The sequence below is a fragment of the Cheilinus undulatus genome, linkage group 11 (genome assembly GCF_018320785.1).
Source record: "Cheilinus undulatus linkage group 11, ASM1832078v1, whole genome shotgun sequence".
Taxonomy (NCBI): domain Eukaryota; kingdom Metazoa; phylum Chordata; class Actinopteri; order Labriformes; family Labridae; genus Cheilinus; species Cheilinus undulatus.
In genome coordinates, this window is record NC_054875.1 from 44,671,190 (window position 1) to 44,692,029 (window position 20,840).

Genomic DNA, 20,840 nt, shown 5'->3' on the forward strand with positions numbered 1-20,840 from the left:
CAGTGTAAGGCCAGCTCTGCTCTCTCATCCTCTAAATCCAGAGTTTCAGCGTCTTTGCTCTGGTCGTCGCTTTGTTGCTCCTAAAGGGAGAACTAAACACAACAGCAGTGATCATCAACTGGGGGCCAAATCAGGCCCCCCAAAGCTCTCGTGTTGGTCTCGGCCCCCAAAAGTCTTGGTCTTGTCTTGGTCTTGGCGCACTCTGGTCATGGCAAGTCTTGGTCTTGTATAGTGTAGTCTTGAGTACAACCCTAGTTTTAGGGTATCTTTAGTCTTTAGTGATTGCATCACCTTTCACAGGAATAACTAAACATTTGATCTGATTTTTACAGAAATCCACCTGTCAGCTTTAAGTAAATGTGATTCATGATCAGTCCAGTCTTGATTAAATCTGCAGCGTTCTTTGTCAACTTCAGGCTTTTAGAGAGTGTGATTTTCCTGCCTGAGAATCAAACAATAGACCAGCTTCCTTCATTTGTTTTTCATCAATCATCATTTTAGCACCAAACCTAGTAATGGACACACAGAAGTCCTGAAAATATGTAGCTTAAGTATTTCAACGGCCCACAGGCGATAGTGACTGACCCCACTGTTGATAATTAACCTCCTAAGACCCAGCATGAACACATGAAGACATTACACACTGGCTTTCCTTCAACGAAGTAATAATTTCTGCTATTAAAATTTTTGAGATTTTTGTCCATAATATCCATTTAAAGGAAAGTGATTAATTGTTGGGATACATTTCTCCTTGAATATTTTGGGGAATTTGAAATGAAAATTTAGAGAATATTTTGGTAAATTTTGGTGAGTTGTATTGGAAGAATTTCGGCAAATTCGGTTTTTTGTTTTTTTTTTTTTTTGCATTTTCAAAGGAAATTGGAAAATTTATGTGTAAATTTTGGGGGATTGATTTGGGAATTTGGAGGTAGAAGTTGTTTTTTTAAACTTTTTAGGAATTTTGATGGAAACTTTCACATACACATACACATCTGTTTTAACTGTTTTCACTGAAAAAATCCAAACATAACAGGCCTCCAGACATTTTTTCATGAAAAAAGATCTATGTATAAATTATCCATTATAATGAGAGTGTATTAGGGCCACTCTAGAAAAATAATAATAAAGAGGGTCTGTACTTTTTCAAGAAAAAACTCAAAATTATCCAGTTTAATAATAAATTAATTTATGAGAAAAAAAAGACATTTTGAACTTTAAAAGTCATGAATATATGTTAACCAAAGCTTTGAATTTTTTAGATCAAAAAAGGTGAAAATCCAACCACTGCTCTTGGTTTGGTTTCTTTTAAATGTGACTTTAAAAAGTTGTAAATTTATGATTTTAGAAACTTAAAATTCTTGAGATTTTAATGTCAAAATCTGAAACTTTGAATTTTACCCATAAATTCTCAACTTTTTAAACTAATATTTGAATTTTTCCCATAAATTCTTTACTTTTTAAACTCTGAAATTCAGAGTTATTTTGTAAACATAGGCATTATAATCTAAAAAAAAAAATATTTGCCACCGAAATTTCCACCTTTTTTCCCAGAAATGAATGGATCCTCTTACTTTTGTTCCTTTTAGGGTGGACATAAATCACTGTTGTACATTATGTTTCTAATCATGATTTAAAGAAAATTAATGCACTTCTGACTTTGACAACATAAGGGCAGGCGGGGTCCCGAGCCCCCCCTCCCCACCCCCCCAGGATGCCTGGACCCCAGGTTAGAGACCACTGCTCTGGACTACGAAAACATAGACATACAACATTATACCGGTTAAAATTATGTCCTGGCAATAGTTTGAGTGTTTCTTTAATAAACTATTTTTTTAATTTTAAGTCTAAGCACAAACTGGGCTGCTTTCATAGGCGTAGATTCAAGAGTTTTTTACTTAATATATTAAAAAGAAGCTTTTGTCCATTTCTACAGTTTTGATTTTGGTCTTTCATTAATCAAATCTATCACTTTCAGGTATGACCAGCTTTAAACTCACCCCTTTGTAAATGTCCACAGCTAAAGTCTGGTTGTCCTGGGGAAACAGGTGTGAGTGAGGGCTTCCTGTTTCATTGCAGACATTGTACTGGAATAAAGAAACAAAAACACACGTCTGTAGGAAAGCAGCAAAAACATGCACACGTTTATAGGGGCCATATTTCCTCTAAGAGGGTATGAGAGCAGCTGCAGACACTCACCACCTCTGCGTTTGTGCGCCCGTAGAAAGCTTCGGCAAAAACAGCCACAACAAACACGTTGATGAGGAAAGAGACGAAGAGCGCGATGGTCGACTCGATGAAGAAGTATTTGTTGGCCTCTCTGACTTCTTTCTTGTTCGTGCGATCCACTTCTCTGGACTGAGGGAACAGTCAGACCCTCATTACTCTGATTATTTCACTAAGGTCATTGAACTTAAGGAGTTTTGAACGCACCTTGACGAGGGCAGAGTGGAGGTAAATGTTGTGAGGCATGATGACGGCTCCCACGATGCCGACAGCCTGACCCAGCTGAACCGGACCACAGCCCTGGCAGTATGGCACAAACATCCCCTTCAGGACCTCGCCTTGATCCGGACTAACTGTCACATACTGCCAGAGAAGGTGGAACAGACAGTATTATTTAAGTACAAGGCTAATAAACATATGAATGCATGTCAGTTTAGGGCTGCTGAATCTGAACCTGAGAGGAACATCCTTTAATTTAACATCAGCGTGACGTCTGATAATTCAACACCATTTTAGATTTAGTCAGTGGTATTAATGCTACAGGAGAGCTATAATCATGAACAGTTTATCATATATGGTTATTCTGTTTCCTGTCAAAGTACAATCCACAATTCCAGAAAAGTTGGGACATTGTAAATCATATATTTAATGTTCAAACTAATCAACTTTACTATTTGCTGGAAATATACACACATTCTGAATTTGATATTTGTAATAAGTTCCAAAAAAGTTGGGACAGGAGCATGCTTAACAGCTGTATCACATCACCTTTTCTTCCAACATCACTCTCTAAGTGTCTGAGGACTGAAGACACTGATTGCTCAAGTATTGAAGGTGAAATTTCTTTGCATTCTTGCATGATGCACATCTAAGCTGCTCAACAGTGCAGGGTCTCTGTTGTTTTATTTTGCACTTCATAAAGTGCCATACAGGTTTAGACTGAATGAAATCCAAGCCAATCAATCCAATCCACTTTATTTATATAGCACATTTTAGAAACATTCAAGTGCTGCACTGTAAAATCAAAGAGATCACAAACACTGCAGAAGTAAAAACATTAAAAGGAAAGACATAAAATCAGACAAGAACACCATAAAAACATTAAAAATGAAATAAAAACACATAAAAACATAAAACAAAAGCCAAAAAAACCCCACAGGATATTAGGACCATAAAAGACATAAAAGGACAGAGGTCACTCAACTCTCACGCTAAATTAAAAGCCAAAGAATAAAAATGAGTTTTAAGATGCGATTTAAAAGTCGGTAGGGTGGGGGATGTTTTAATTTCTAGTGGCAATTCGTTCCACAATTTGGGAGCCACCACGGAGAAGGCTCGATCGCCTCGGGTTTTTAATCAGGTTTTGGGACGACGAGGTGAAGCTGATCAGCAGACCTCAAGGACCGCGGGGGGGTGTAAACATTTAAGAGGTCAGAGAAGTACTGGGGTGCTGATCAGTTTAAAGATTTCTTCTTCTTTTAACAAATGTTGTCAAGTTCAGATAAAATTGGCGCTTTAGCAGCATCCACGCTAATCTCTTCCGCCATAATTGCACTGGCCTCTTGTTGCTGCTTGCTTACGTCACGACTCCACCAGGCCTGAAAGTACTGCCCCCCGTTGCTGATTGGTCCTGTCACTTTCTAACCGGGCCAAAATAGTTCAGACGAGAGCTTTGCAAGATGGATTTGCCAGTGAAAAACAAGGAAATCAGGGTATCCATCTGCTTTGCAAGGTAATGCAGGTCTAGGACTCTCAGTCTTATATTGTGAAGCCATGCTGTTGGAACTCATGAACAATGCCTCTTGGCATTGGCTCGCTGAAATTAAAAGGGACATCCCTGAGCCAGACCAAGGTTATGAGAGGTTATTATATTATATTATAAAACTAACTAAATAACTAAAACTGAAATTCAAGAATCATTTTAGTGAACTGAAACTAAACTAAGAGGGACATTGTTTGTAAACTGTTAGACTACTTGCCCATGCAGTCTTTAAAAAACTTGTGCCATTGTTTACTGTCAGTGACTTATCCTTTTAGGAGTGCTCCTTTTCTACCCAGTACTATGACCAGTTACAGTTAACCTATGTATCTATTGAGTGTTCCAGTCTTTACTCCCCCTTGTCCCCAGGGTTTCCCATCAATTATATAGACCACGGTACTTCTCCGTGGTCTAATCTTTACCACCAGAGTCTAATTTGCCCCACCAACATTACATCGCCATGCTCAGCAGGAAATTCCTGCTGAGCATGACGGATAATGCTCTGCACTGTGCGACTGAGCTTCAGACACTCAAGTTACAGGAGACAAAACCTTGAAACATTCCAGGTGAAACATTTGTTCCTCTCTACCTCATATCCTTGTAGGATCTGTTTACCCATATGGATTTGCGTGTCTCCCTTACACGCATGTGAGCTGCATAGCGCTCTCTTAATGTCTAACTCAATATGCTGGTGAGTGTCTGATTGATAAGACTGAGCTTCAGTTAGAGCTGACTGAGCTTCCTGTCACTTTACAGGAAATAACAGTGTTTATAGTGGATATAAAACATGTTAAAAACTCTGAACCTACTAATAAAGCAGAAAGAAAGAGACAGTTAAAAGTAATCTGATGCCAATATGAGATTAAAAAAAAAGATATCTGTATCATCCCAGGTCTTCAGACAAGGAAAAAACTGAAAAGTGGAATTGGCCGATCAGATTATATTCAGTCACCTCTGATTTAATTACCACAAGAGAATGTTTTAAAGACAGCAAAATTTTCATAGATAGAGCCTCTTCATTTGTTCTAAAATGACCCCAAAAACTCCCAGTGGGCTTGAAGACCCCCACCATATTCTCCTAAAATCCTGTGGGAAATAGTGTAACTTTTTGGATTGCGTTGAAGGCATGAAATTCATAATGTGTGTATATTTACAAATAAACAATAACATTTATTAGTTTGAGCATTAAATATCTTGTCTTGTGCTGTATTCAATTCAAAAAAGATGAAAAATGATTTACATTATTTATTTACACATTTGAGCGCGTGTCAGTGACTAATTTAACAGATCATGTATGCAAATTTAAATGTCTGTACCTCGTATCCAAAGGTGACAGCCATGATGGTGATGAGGAAACCAAAGAAAGCTTCCAGCTTCCTCAAACCTGCACAGAGAGAAATCAGGAGGTTTATACCGTGTGTTACACAGATATAATGTGTATAAACCACACCAAAACGTACCGTACTTGTCCAGAAAGAGGAAGACAAATGTGTCGATGATGGTGATGAGGACTCCACCCCACAGGGGAATCCTAGGTAAACGAACAGAAGAAATAAATGACCACAAGAAGTTAGGAGGCAGGATTAACACCCATGACACTGTGATTATGTACCAGTAGTGGTAAAAAAGTACTTTTTAACATTTATTTTGCAGTGTTTTGCACTTTGTGCTTTGCTAAATTCTATTAAATTTACAAACTCAGTCAAGATTTTATGTTTTATAATAAATTAAACATCCCAATAATTCCTCTAAACTGATTAAGTGCTATTTATTTCAGCATTTTCTTCCTTAATTTGATCATGACTGAGGCAGACAGTCAGATAAAGAGATGACATACAGCGTAAGCCCAGAGTTGGACCTGAATCAGTACCGCCATGGCAAAAATTCAGACAGAGGTCAGGGGTGGCACGCTCTACCAGGTGAGTCACTATTGTGTCACCCATCATTTATTTTAACAGGAACTTTTCTTGTTTACATATTCAAAAATCTGAAGATTTGCTTCTATTCCTGTCTCTTAGGGGATATTTATATATCCTTTAAGGACATTTTTTGGCCTTTTTACTGTCATTCTGACAGGACAGCTGAGGAGAGAAAGGAAATTTAGCGAGAGAGTGGGGGAAGGCGTGCACCAAACAGAAGCAAGATCTGCATTTGATCCCACATCAGTCTGTTAAAGACTCCAGCCTGTGTATAAGGACCCCTGCTCTACCAACTGAGCTAAACCGACGCCCTCTGATAAGATTCTTTAGTGTATTTCTGTCATTTATTGTGTGGTTTTGAACCACATCTTCTTTAAAAGATAAATCAAGTAGATCAAATCAAATACTGGGCAAATTTGGAGATACTATATGCAAACTCTATAAGCATTTTATGCCACTTACATGGGTAAATATATTTCTGCTTTAAGTAAATTTTCAGACACTTTTACAGTCCTACTTCTATGAGCTGAATAGTTCTCATCACCTGCCGGCAGAGAGGAGGCTGAAAGCGATGGCACAGCCGATGACTTCCTGCATGTCTGAACCGATGATCGCCAACTCCACCATCAACCACAGCATGATCCGAGGCACCTGGACAGATAACACAAGAGTCAAATTATTCTGTATTAAGCTTTAGAAATTTGGCTCTGTACTTGGCTTTGTAAAGATGTATTTGATTGCTAATGCAAGTTGAGGTTGAAGGAAGCGTAACTATTAAGGAGCACTTATGGAGAAACATGGTTTTTACTGCACAGAAAGTCAATTTTCATTTATCTGAATCTAATCTCAAGCTATCAGGCAGATTAAGGCAAGAGAAAAAAGGGATATTTGTCTGTGAAATCTAGTTTTAGTAGAACTGTACTGTGACTTACAACAGAACTACTAAAGCAGATTTTCTAAGAATGAATAACTGAACTAAAACAAAAAGATGCAAATGCACTGAGAGCAGCTACAGATTCACATTTCACTGATGGACTTTAGGCCTTGGTGGAGTCGTGCACTGAGTCTTCTCTCTGAGTTAAATATTATTTCTTGCAGCTAAATGGAGAAAGGGCTCATGTCGGTCTTACCTGGGACCTTCAAATAACCAAAACCACCCCCAGGTATCAGTGTGTTAGTCTCAATAAAAGTCAATCAGTTCATTTAACAGTTAAAAAGCGCTCAGCTATAAAAGGCTATTCCTTAGTGCCTGTCCTTCTATTAATCAATGGCCTTCCTGATATTTGCTCTGACAGCCATATACACTTAAATGCAGAAGATACTGTAATCTATGCATCCAGTGCTGCAGGAACCAAAGGGCCCATTTTAAATGCAAATAAGACAGCCTTAAAAAGCTAAATCACTGGAACCAACCCTGTAGAGTAATAGCAAACAGCATTTACAGCGGAGAGTGATTGAAATGCATATGTTACCACGGTATAAAATGATCACACACCTCTTTGCTCTTCGCTGAATCAATTCTTTTGGCACTTATCAAGCCCAGAATTCTAAATAAAAGATAATTTATGTCTGCATTTTGGCTAATGTATAAAGACAGACAGGCCTGACAGCAGTGACTCATGCAGGGAACAAACAGCCTGCAGTCATACCATGACGGCACGTGCAGGACAGCCTGTGACAAAACAGCGAGGGCGTGTGCACAAGCAATCACGTAGTCAACACGGTGCCAGCCTGAAACAACCTTTTAACAGGCCAGTAAACCAGACCTGTGACATATTACATCAACATTCCAGCCGCTGCAGTGCAAAATATCACAGCAAAATCGCCAGTGTTAGATTAACACTGAGAGTGTTACATCTAACACTAGAAAAGGTTTTATATGTGTCCACACTTTTGAGTGTTAATTTAACACTTTTCAAAGTGTTACTTTTTTTACACTGAACTAGTGTTACTCCAACACTGTATGGTGTTAAAAATTTACACCGAGTAGTGTTCATATTACTCTACACTGGTGTTAGTATTAAAAAATTCAACTCTACTGGACTTCATGTAACTCTGTTGTGATAACACTAGTGAGTGTATTACAATTAGCTCCAGTGGGCGTAGAATATTATCTATTAATAACAAGATACAAGACGTGTAAATCTCTCAAAGAAATTTTAATCAGGTACACCCGATATCATTGATTGCCACCTCACATTGTATAACTAAAGCAACATGAGGTATTTTATGGCAATCATGGAACAATGAGGTAAACTCAGAGCTGGAATATGCTCTGAGTTGACAAACTGCACTTTTTCCAATATTTTGATAAAACTGTGCTCACAGTCAGGAGCTAATCAACCTAGCAGACAACTACACTCATGGTGCAAAGTGTCAAAAACTTAAAAACTCAAGATAATTCAAGAAACATGTGCAAGTGAATCTCAGCAGTGATCCCTGTACAACAGGCAACACTTAAACACAGCTAGACATCTAAAACATCTAAAACACATCTATACATACTGCACAAAGGCATGCTGGGAAAACTCTGCCCTCCAGATTTGAAATGCAGTAGGCGGGGCTTGGATCAATTGACACCCTACAGTGTTAGAGTAACACTGGTGCAACACTGAAGACCATTTACTCTGAATAGAGTTAAAATAACACTGAGTGTTAAAATCAACACTTAAATGTTTAACACGGAGACTTTAACACTCCAGTTGTTGCTGTGTAACCTGTCCCATTAAGAAATATATTATCTAATCTTTGATCTGTCACTGAATTATTTTACAAACAACATCCAGCACTGCTCACTGATCTGCCTGGACCCCTGAAAAACTAGATCAGTGCTAGCATCCTGGATAACAGTTACTTCATGACAGAGCTGAAAGTGTCGACTATTATTAGGTTCTGATAATAAAATTATAATTCAGAGTACTTTTGAAGCAATTTTTCCATCCATTATTGCCACATCAGTTTGCCACTTTGAACCCATTTTTGCTACCATTTGCCTATTTTAGCCATCTTTTGACATTTTTTGTCCATTTTTGCCCATTTTCACCCATTCAGACACTTTTTGTTACCACTTTGCCCAAATTTTTTTGGCCATTTTTTGGCAACTTTTTGCCCATTTCTGCAACCTTTTTCGAGACATTTTGCCTGCTTTATCTACCTTCTGCCATTTTTGTATGTTTTTGCCCCTTTCTGTCCATTTTTTGCTGCTCTAATCCCATTTGTGCCCTTTTTCATCCATTTTTGTCACTTTTTAAACCAGTTTTTGCCCATTTCTGCAACATCTTTTTGCCAACATTATGTGCCTTTTGCTGCTTTTTGTCTATTTTTGCCAGTTTTTGCAGCATTCAACCCATTTTTGCCACTTTCTGCCCATTTCTTGCCACCTTTTGCCATTTTTTTCTGACTTTTTGCTCATTTTTCTCACTATGTACATATCTTGCACATCATGCTACTTTTAACTCATTTTTTCTACTTTTTGCCTACTTAAACTGCCTTTTGCAAATTTTTGCTCCTTTTCATCCATTTCTGACACTTTTTTGACCACTTTTTATTTTTGCCATTTTTACACCTTTTGCCCATTTCTGCATCATTATTCTGAATCATGTTGCCTACTTTATCTGCCTCCTGCAATTTTTGTCTGTTTTTACCACTGTATATGTTTTCCATGTATTGCTGTTTTTCGCATATTTTTGCCACTTTCTGTCCATTTTTTGCCGCTTTAATCCCATTTGTGCCCCTTTTCACCCATTTCTGTCACTTTTTAAACCAGTTTTTGCCCATTTCTCAAACCTCTTTTTGCCCCCTTAACTGCCTTTTGCCACATTTTTTGTCAATTTTTGCAGCATTCAACCCAGTTTTGCTACTTTTTGCCAATTCTTGCCACTTTCTGCCCATTTCTTGCCACCTTTTGCCAATTTTTTCCACCTTTTTGCCCACTTTGATCAATCTGAGCCTGTTTTGCACATTTATGCCATTTTAACCCGTTTTTGCCACTTTTTGCCCATTTCTGCATCATTATTTTGAAACATGTTGTCAACTTCATCTGCCTTTTGCCATGTTTGTCTCTTTTTACCACTGTTTGTATATTTTTGCTATTTATTGCTGCTGTTTGCCCATTTTGTCCAATTTCTGTCCATAAGAATGGGGAAGAATTTAAGTGACTTTGAATGTGGCATAGCTGTTGGTGCCAGACTGGTCTGAGTATTTCAGAAACTGCTGATCTACTGGGATTTTCATACACAACCATCTCCACAGTTTACAGAGAATGGTTAAAAAAAAAATAAAATAAAAAAGGAAAATATCCAGTGAGTGGCATTGGTGTGGACAAAAATTCTTTGCTGATGTCAGAGGGCAGAGAGGAATGGGTAGACTGGTTTGAGATGATAAAAAGGCATAGAAACTCAAATAACCACTCGTTACAAGCAATACCATCTCTAAGCACACGTCAAACCCTGAAGCTGATGGGCTACAGCAGCAGAAGACCACTCCTGCCAGCTAAGAACAGGAAGCTGAGGCACAGGCTAGTCAAAATTGGACAAGAGAAGATTGCCTGGTCTGGTGAGTCTTGATTTCAGCTACAACAGTCAGATGGTAGGGTCTTAATTTGGGGTAAACAACATGAATGCATGGCACAACTGAGCATGGTGTAAATGCCACAGCCTACCTGAGTATCGTTGCTGACCATGTCCATCCCTTTCTGACCACAGTGCACAGTGACCGCATCTTCTGATGACTACTTCCAGCAGGATAATGCTTAACTGGGAGGTTTCTGCTTGTTATCTTCTTTTATTATTATTACCATTACTGTCACTGCTATCATATCTAGAGTTTTATATGTGAGGTGATCTCTAGTTCCTATTTACATGGAGTGGGTGCAGCGGGCTTTAGAGTGATATGTGGGTGGGTTAAAGCCTTGTATGTACAGCATGTTTAACATGTTCGCGTCACTTGTACTGTATTATTTGTACTGTGTCTGACCCCCTCAGGGCTACACATCAATAAATTCCCTAAATTAGCACCCACTGGTGGCACTGGCAGTCCTAGACAACATCTAAGCCCCCTGGCTCTGCTTCCTTCAAACAGTTAAAATGTGTCCAGCAGAAACGTGGCGGGCCGGCTCCAGTGGACAGAAATAGAGAACAAAAGACCGGACCACATGATCAGCGGCCATGTGGTCAACACTCGATTTTCCCTCTCAGGTATCACAGGAGCAGAGCTATTTCTACACAGGAAATAATCACATGGATATTTCATCATGTCCCAGATACTTTTAAATGTAAATCTGAATATGTTCAAACAGATAACCTTTTTCACTGTTCACAGTCTTGATCAAATAATCCAGAGATTAAAGCAACTAAGCTAGTTATGCAACAAGGCGATAAAAGTAAAACAGGATTTATTCTGCAAACAGCCTCAACGTTTTGTCTTGAACTCCACTCCACTGTTTACATATGGTGCCCTAACACTCATACAACCCCACGTATTACCCTGTTTATATTCTCTTACATCTATTGGCACTCATGTTCATTTTAGTGCTTTACACCACTCCATTCAACATTTGGAATTTGACTAGTTAATGTGAGGCTTGCATGCTGCTGCTTGGCCATGGAAACCCATTCATGAAGCTCCTACGGCCCAGTTTTTTAGCTTAAATTCATGCCAGGGGAAGCTCTTCAGCTATGGAATCAGCAGAGCGATGGCAGCTTTTGCGCCTTAGCAGTCATTTACTCCGCTCTGTGACTTTACATGGTCTTCGGTTGCATGGCTGAGTTGCTGTTGTTCCTAAACGATTCCACTTTCTAATAATAATATAATAATAATATCCAGCACATCCATCACAGCACCACGCTTGAAGTCACTGAGTGCTTTATAATGACCCATTTAGGATCAGAAATGTTTGAAAAATGGAAACTGCATGGCTAGGCGTTTGATTTTATACATCTGTGGCAACAGGTCTGATTAAAACACCTGAATTCAATAATTAACAGGTGTGGCTAAAGACTTTTGTCCATATAGAGCATGTTTAAACAAGGGTACCTGCAACACTGTGAGGTGGTACAAACAAACTGGGAAATAAATGTGATAGATGGCCGTACTGATAGAATAAAACTTACATCTTTCTTTAGCAAAAATTAACGTGTAAGCAGTTGACTACTAAAAATGACCTTGGGGTGGCCAGACCAGGCCCCAGGACCTCCAGCTGAGCCTGACTTTACAGTCTACAAGTCCCATGCAAATCTCTTTGCTAACTAGTACACTGTATCTGGGAAAAAGAAGAAAGAGATGATGGTTTCTCACAGTGTGGTACTGCCGATGGCAGACTTCAGCGAGGTGCATCCCGGTGACGACGCCCAACCGAGCTGCCAGACGCTGCAGCAGCAGGCCGATAATGGTGGCGCCCAGCAGCACCCAGAGGAGCTGACAGGATGAAAAAAAGAGGCAATGATCGTTAAAATAAATCATCTAATGAGCTCACACGGTGGTCTATGGTTGTGTGGAAATTTATTATCAAACTATCTAAGAGTGTGAAGATGTCAGAAAAAAATCAAATCCAGAAAGAAACATGCACAGGTCTGTTTTGATAGGACAGCTGCAGAGAGACAGGAATTACAGGGAGAGAGTGGGAGAAGACATGCACCAAACAGAACCAGGACTGGGATTCAATCCTACACCCAGTGTGGCGAGATCGGCATTTGCTCTACTAACTGAGCTAAATCAGTCCCAAATGTGCACAAAAATTTGCAAACTTCTTGGAAATAAAGTGGTGGACAAATAAAAAATCATGGTTAAGAAAATAAAAGATTGCTAAAATGTGGCTCAGCGGGTTTCAGCAAAGTGTTTCACAGTTAATGACATTGGATCTGTTTATTTAAAATCATTAAATAAACTGGCACTCCTGTGACCTGTTACAGAGCCAGACCATCTGCAACCACTTCCCCATTTTGTAACGCACAACAGTTTAATGTGCAGATCTAAACATGATGAAGGAAGTGTCGTTTTATTCTTCTGTTTTACTGCCAGGGCATGAGTCTCTCTGTTTGACTGTTGAGCTGGATGATATGTCAAATTTATTTTTTCTTACTTCGCATATTTTACAACTGCTTCAGCTTAAAGGCATGAACCATAAATATTTGGCTTTCAGAACCAAAGTTTAACCCAAAAACTCCTAAAAATAACAAATATGGTGTACTTTCTTAAATAAATAAAGAAGGAATCCTCCCTTGTCAATAATTAGCAGCCTTAGCACTGAAATACAGCAGCATGGTGGCCTCAAAACTTGAGAAGTTCCAGCTGCACATTTTTAAGTTCCAGCTGCTTAGAGGATTTCCTCCTTTCTTTCTGTAACGCCATTATAAACTAAATCTATCAGGTCTGTGGTCAAACATAAGAAAGGATTGGAAGATGTAACCTTGGGTTTTTGGAAATAAATATGCATATTTTCTGGTTTTTCTTATGTTTTCTGAACCATTAAAGAGAAATTAATGAATGGATTATTGCAGGTTCATACTCACCTTGAAGCCAGCTTTAGCTCCAGACTGGAGGTCAGACTCGATGTTACCTGGGTCCAGGTAGGCTATGCTCATTAGGAACCCCGGCCCGGTGAAGGCCCACAGCTTACGGAGACTAATCCCCCTCTACAGAGGAAAGACATACAAGCTTTAGCATTAATAAAGTCAAAATTCATATAATGTGCTGATGATGATGATGACCAGCCTTATAGACCAGGTATGTTTATGCATATGAATATTTTACTCTGTGAGGAGCATTAAACATACACTCGCTGGCCACTTTATTAGGTACACCTGTTCAACTACTTGTGAATACCAAAAGCTAATCAGCCAATTACATGGCAGAAACTCAGTGCATTTAGGCATGTAAGCGTGGTCAAGACGACTTGCTGAAGTTCAAACCAAGCATCAGAATAAGGAAGAAAGGGGATTTATGTGACTTTGAACATGGCATCATTGTGCTGGTCTGAGAACACGGAAATCTGAAGTAGGGCGGGTTCAGCAGCAGAAAACCACAACGGGGTGCCACTCCTGTCAACTAAGAACAGTAAACTGAGGCTACAGTTCATACAGGCTCACCAAAATTGGACAATAGAAGATTGGAAAAGCCTGCCTGGTCTGATGAGTCTTGTTTTTAGTTGGGACATTCAGATGGTAGAGTCAGAGTTTGATGTAAACAACATGAACGCATGGATCCTGCCTTGTATCAACAGTTTAGGCTGGTGGTGGTGTAAGGATGTGGGGGAAATTTTCTTGGCACACTTTGGGCCTCTGAGGAATGTTTCCAACACCTCATTGAAGCTATGCCACGAAGAATTAAGGCTGTTTTGAAGGCAAAAAGGGGTCCAACACGGTACTAGCAAGGTGTACCTAAAGCCCAGCTCAGAAAAAGATTCACCACGAGTCAATTTGAAACTTGCAATGTTCCACTCTACGATGTTTTAAACACCTCCCATTTCACTCTAGTGCGACTGAAGGAGATGATTTATCATTTCCATGGCAACGACTCTCACGGTCACTGACTTTAAAGAGATTTTATTTTGTGAACAATAAAACTGTCTCTATAAGAAGGCCAGTTCTCCACATTCACTGTTTTAAAGTGTTTTTTTCATCATGATCATGCCTAATTTACACTTGTGAAATAAAATGAAGAATCCTTCTGAAATCAAAGCATGCTCTTCAACAACGTTGAAGTATAACATTCCTTTCTCATTCATCCACAAATCATATAAACAAACCAATGCCAAAAACATGTAACATTTTACAGTTTAGTAATAGTTACTAAGGCATAAATGCCAAGAAAAAAATTCTAATGACATTTAAACATGTTATTTTATCATCCTTAGACTGCCCATCCCTACATTCAGCATATTTTCTTCCATATTTTGCTCTTCTTGTGATTTCATGGATTACCTCACTGTGGTCTTCAGGAACAGGGACCCTCTGGTCAAAGTAAGTACTAGAAACAGGTTCATTGTTCTGTTTCTGGAGGAAGACGGAGGGCGGTGTGACTCTGTGCGTATGTGTCGTCTGGATTACTGCTTTCTCCTCCACCACCTCACCTGTCCAAACATAGAAAAATGTATTAAACAAGACCAGGTTACAACCTAGCATATGGCTGACCACAGCTATCCTGAATGCCTGTTGAAATGCCTGACTGAATTGTGTGTATAAAACATAAAGCCCTGTCGGCAGGAAACAGAAAACCTGACACTCCAGATCGACTCATATCCATTGCATGAATATATCTGGCATTCATCTGGGAAAGCTCCCATAGAAAGTGTTTGGGAAGGCCAGGACTTTTCAGAAAATCTTGCTTGCGCACACGCACGTTATTTATGGGCATTCTTTTAAATACAGATTGCTAGCTATTGTTATTGCTACTACTCATGACAGTGATGGATGACAATCAGAGTGTGGTACTTAATGTGTTAAGTATGCTCACTTCCTTCAGAATGAGGTGTTTTGATAAAGAAAAGAGTAAGTAGAATGAAAACTTGTTAAAATAAAACAAGTCTAATTAAATAACAATCTAACTCAAGAGTCTGTATCCAAAAAGATTATTATTTAGCCTGTACTTAGCAAGCAGTCATAATGTTAGTGGAAAAAAATATGCCTTACACAACATAACATGCATGAAACAGTTCTATAAAATTAAGGGAAAACACAAATAACATAAAAAGAGCTTCAAGTGAACTGTAGATTTCTGCCGATCAAAGCTGTGCTAACTCAAGCAAAAAACAGAGATCTATGGTCCTGAATCTGTGGTCCACAAACTGCTGGAACTTATTTAATTGCAATGCTCCTCGTTTTCATTGGGTGGCGCTGTTGTGAAAGCATGGGTCCTAGAGCTATGGTCCTGAAACTGCTGCTTGTGAACCTGCAGATACATGCTATTGGAAAAGTGCTGCTGTGGCTAATTTCGAGCTAATCACTACACTTGCAGGCATTGTATACAAGCACCCACAACAACTAACGCATTCTTTGTCCAAAGAATTGGACAAAGCCTGTGTGACGTCAGCCGTTTGATTACAACAGGCAGACTCAAACAGCTTTTGAAACGAATCTGTGGCAGCCTCCATATTGAAATCGCTGTCCCAACCGAACTTTGGATCAACCTAACGGCAGACAAGAGCCCACCTACTGAGCTTTACTTCCTGTCAACTAAGCTGTCACTGAAGCTAGCCTTCTGGTGGTAGCCTCTGCCAGTCAAGCTATCTGTCAATCAAACAGGATGTGCCAATCAGTGTGCAGCGAAGTTTTTCCTAAATATAATCTAAATGATTGTGGTACATAAACATTCACTCCCTGTACAGTGAGAGGACATGAAGACATTTGCTAATGAGACATGTTTGGTTCTTTGAACCAGGCTGTAAACCAGTTTATTTCTTGTGTAAAAAACAGGGACTTCCAGTGTTCCTGCAGCCAGCCTCAAGTGGACACTCGCAGTATTGCAATTTTTTTTGCACTGCCGCACCGGCTTCATTTTTCAGGACATGAGTGTAGGACTAACCTCTGCAGTCAGCCAATAATCATAACCACAACAAACAAACAAGAACAAAATCACACACAGTTATAGTCATAATCTACTGGCTACAAACACACACAGCCCATCATTGAAATACTCTGAGGGACACTTGGTATGTTTACTTTTGACACGTAGAGGTTTGATTCAAAGCATTAAGGAGGAAGTTAGCCTTCATGAGCAGAACAACGTTTTAGTCCTATGGGAGATTTCCCTGATAAATGTGAAATATACCATGAATATCTACTTATATCAATTCAAACTTGTGCCCTTCTTATTTATTTTTAATCTTAATTTATCTGAAGTAAAATTCTCTATTATTGGTATTTGGTGGTTTGTCTTTGGGTGAGATGTAAATAGATGAGGCAGGCTGGAGAGGGTGAACTCAGGAAACACCTTAAGAACACATAATCGTTCATTGATAGTCAAATATTTAATAATTGGGAAAGGAACCATACTTTTGGTTGGACACAGACCTTTCTGCTCCTTCATATGGTCCATGTGCCCTTTGACTGACAAGAGCCAATTGCTACCACCCAGTCACTCTAAATCTAAATAAGTGAGCTTAATGTACGTCAAAAGTTTGTCTGGTTTGGGGAGAAAGTAGGCCACGAGTCTCTTATAACCAACCAAAAGGATTTATTGCACAGTTTGACAGCAAGAATGGCTTCTTGAGCTGTAAGCCCTCCGTGGTGACAGGCTTTAGGCTTTTCATAAAGTTGGTACACCATCAACCCCCCACAACAAAAACAAAACTGTCTGCAAAACAAACATCCCCGTTACCTATCGCTCCGGTTTGATCCGGCTCCTGATCCGTGGGAATGCTGGGTGGCAGACAGGAGATGTGTATGTTTTCAGGTGGGGGGTCTCTGACTGAAAACAAACAGGTATAATTATAACAGGATTACAGCCACCGACATAATCACAGTGCACACAAAATCTGCCAAACACACAAAAGCATGAGAGAAAATCCACAGGCAGTCATCATGTTAGAGCAGCATTGTTTCCTCAGGAACACATGAAATAAACTGAATTATTATCTACAGTAATCAGCAGATAAATTAATACCACCTCAGATGTTGTTCTGTTTTTGTTATGGAAATGTTTCAGTGCTAAAATGTTTAGTGTCTTTTCAGGGTAACATAATAATAATATGTTTACTTTGGTTCTATTCTAGAGGGAAATTTTACTTTAAAGACCCTAAAATATGATCAAATAAATCTGTATTTAGGTTTGTTGTATGATAGGCCACTGTGTTATCAACTCCCAGGTCAAATTTCAGTCAGATAAAACATCTCTAAGTTTACACAGTTAAGCTTCAAAATCATGAAAAAGGAGGCAGTAAAATCTGTTCCAGGATGGTGTGGGCGTGTCTGATGGATGAACTGAAGCCACGCCCACTCAGGGGAAAAAAAACCTACAATGTGAGTGAAGGGAAAGCACTCATGCTATTGGCCCGCCCCTTGACCTTACGCTGACCTTATGATCAGAGTGCAGCTGCATGGCTCTGTGCCATAGAAGAGACAGAGTCTGTTTTATGGCTCAAATCTCTGTTATGGTGCTTTTAAAGATCCACTGTAGCTGATAGATTTGGCAAATGTACCTCACAATGAACAAAAAGACAGCATTTAACTGACTGTTAACTTTCAATAAAGGCAGTGACATCAGCTAACAGCAGACTGTACTGAGATGAACTGCTCAGTGGCTTTATATCATTGTAGCTTTAGGGGGTGGGGTCATTCCCCATTGGCCCCGCCCAAATTTAACCTAGCCAGGAAAAACTTTCTAATGGTCTAAAACCAAAGTTCAGTAACATGAAGATTTAAGTGTTTTCACTTGTTTATAGCAACCATATTCAACATATCTAGCATGTTAAGACACAAATTTTGGATTTTACTTTACAGGGTCTTTAAAGGAGTATTAACAAAGTAACTATAGTCTACGACATTTGAGAAAAAACACACTTAAAGGTCTAATGCGTAGAATGTTTTTACTGAAATGTCTACATCAATATAAAAAATGACTACTCCTATGTTATACTTTTTGGTTGAGTTCTCACTTTATCTCAGATGTTTCAGACAAGTTTGGAAGTTATGGCTGCTTATTTCTTGTTTGAATAAAGTGGTGCAGGAATGAGTCCTAAAACACGGAAGTGAGTTAGCATTTTAGCACTTCCGGTTCCCTTGTCTGAAAGTCCATGGGAATTTTGAATGCGTTTTGGGTTAAATGCCTGAAATAAGGTCTGTGGTGAACACAAGTTCAGGAGAGTTTAACGTTTTATCCTACGACATAAAATACATCTGACACATGCCCCACCTTTGAATTGTGTATCTTTTCACGTCTTAATAAAGGCGGTTACTAAAAGATAGCTAACAAGGACTACATACGTCATCATCCTAATATCCTAGTATACGGTGTTGGCCACCTTAACTGTGAAAAAAGGACTAAATAACATCTTTAAATGTTTTGTATTCAACAGTCTAGTTTGTAATACAAACTAGACTGTTGCATACAAACTTTGTATAGTAACTTTAAATGATACAGAGGCTCTAAGCGGAAAATGTGCTATCCTATGATGGAGCAGTCTATATAATTGTATTTTGTTTATTTATTTATTTAATTAAAAAAAAAAAAAAGACAACAGAGTAGTTATGGTTTCCTCCAGATACTGCCTCACTGATTTCATTAATTCAACATTACAACCAGTGGTTGCACACAGGTATAAGGAGTATTTTTTCATCACAGAGTCTGTAACTTAAGAACTGGTTACATCAGTAGCTTTGCTGTGATAAAGAATTAAGATTTCAAGATGTTAATAAAATCACAGAAATTAAGTCATTATCACAGGAAAACCTCCAATGAATAAGCCAAAATAAAGAAAAAAAAAACAACAACCAAAGTTTGCACACCAGTAATCACAGTAAAGAAAATTAAATGAAATAAATGTATGGCTGTATCTCAGCTCAGGGATTCTGTCCAATTAGAATCTTTTGACTCCAATTTACCCAGGTAGAAGTTCCTGACCCACTAAAACAGCCCCACGACCCACTTTTGGGTACCGAACCACCTGTCGAGAACCACGAAAACTTCATCATGAATACGTACCGAGTTATAATGCTCTTAAAAACGTTTCACTTACAACATTTAAAAGCTAATAAACATGTAAAGACTGGCGCATAACTTCGCTTTAATGACACCTGTAAGAGAGCTCACCTTTGCGCAGGAAGGAAAACATCTTCTTCTTCTCTTGTGGTAAAAACCGTCACTTCAAACTTTGTTTAAAAAAATTAACGACGCTGATCAGCTACATTTCAGTGTTTAGCTCCCCTTCTTTCCCTCTTTGACTCCCTGGTGTTATTTCCGCTGAAGTTTATGAGAAGCAGGAAAATCCGGCCGGCAGGTTGGACATCGATCCTGCGCGTGTAGGTGTAAACTTACCGGACAGGTAAGGAGGGAGGAGGAGGGGGGAGGAGAGGCCAAAAGTCAAACCTACCGGTAATGTTTCACAAATGAACTCATTGTTAGTAACTCCTTTTAACAGTCCCGTGACCTGATTTACACCGAGTAAAAGTCTCGAGCTGGTTCTGAGCCGGAGAGCGCGAGACTCACTGAAGATTGACGCACTACCAAAATAAAACAAAATTAGAAAAAAGTACTACGTATTGATTTTTTTGAATCAAACTTTTATGAAATATAGCACAAAGAAAGAGTTACTTAACCGTGAATTTAATCGCCGTTTTTCTTCTACTAAAGTTTCTGGTTGCTTCTTTTCAATGTTAAAATCCCAGAATCCAGAATTAGTTTGTTTCCGGTGGGTGAATTCCAAATTAAACCATTTTATTAAGACGGGAAAAACCTCATCAGGAGGAAGTTTGGCGTTGCCTTAATTACTACCACTCCCTGCTACTACGACAACTTATATTACAACAACAACAACAACAACTACTACTACTACTACTAATAATAATAATCGTTACAATTATTATTACTTATATTCAGATTTATGTTGTTTTTGTTTCTTTTATTATCAGCCTAACAATCGAGAAATGATAGCAAAGATAATTATGATAGGCTTAAGTATTTTTTACAAAATGTTCTTATCCAAATGACATATTTTACATTAGTTCTCTTTCATTTATTTATGTAATTCTGCCTATAATTATGTATTTACTAAATATATTTTTTATTTGTTCATGGTATAGGCAAAAATATTTTGTAAAATATTAATAATAATAAAATAATGAGTATATTATTATTATTATTGTTGTTGTTGTTATTACCTACAAATCTAACATATATTTTTATTTATTTATTTATTTATTATTTTTTTATTTACAAAAACTTGACAAAAACTTCAACCCAAAGCATGAAAAGTTAATACCAATATTTTCAATAAGCTTAACATTTTG

The 20,840-nt window shown here is 38.5% G+C and overlaps 1 protein-coding gene across 1 annotated transcript in view; it reads right to left on the bottom strand.

The window, feature by feature from the left end:
* LOC121517527 (natural resistance-associated macrophage protein 2-like) overlaps positions 1-19,850 on the bottom strand; it is a 28,699-nt gene extending 8,849 nt beyond the window's left edge. The window contains exons 1-11 of the mRNA XM_041799361.1: positions 19,645-19,850; positions 17,215-17,304; positions 14,820-14,968; positions 13,410-13,532; positions 12,196-12,315; positions 6,446-6,552; positions 5,443-5,513; positions 5,299-5,366; positions 2,431-2,586; positions 2,197-2,355; positions 1,998-2,084 (exon numbers count right to left, since the gene is read on the bottom strand). Of these exons, the coding sequence (XP_041655295.1) occupies positions 1,998-2,084; positions 2,197-2,355; positions 2,431-2,586; positions 5,299-5,366; positions 5,443-5,513; positions 6,446-6,552; positions 12,196-12,315; positions 13,410-13,532; positions 14,820-14,968; positions 17,215-17,304; positions 19,645-19,666 (1,152 nt within the window). The 5' untranslated portion in view covers positions 19,667-19,850. The remainder of the gene's footprint in view (positions 1-1,997; positions 2,085-2,196; positions 2,356-2,430; positions 2,587-5,298; positions 5,367-5,442; positions 5,514-6,445; positions 6,553-12,195; positions 12,316-13,409; positions 13,533-14,819; positions 14,969-17,214; positions 17,305-19,644) is intronic.
* Positions 19,851-20,840: the final 990 nt, after the last annotated feature.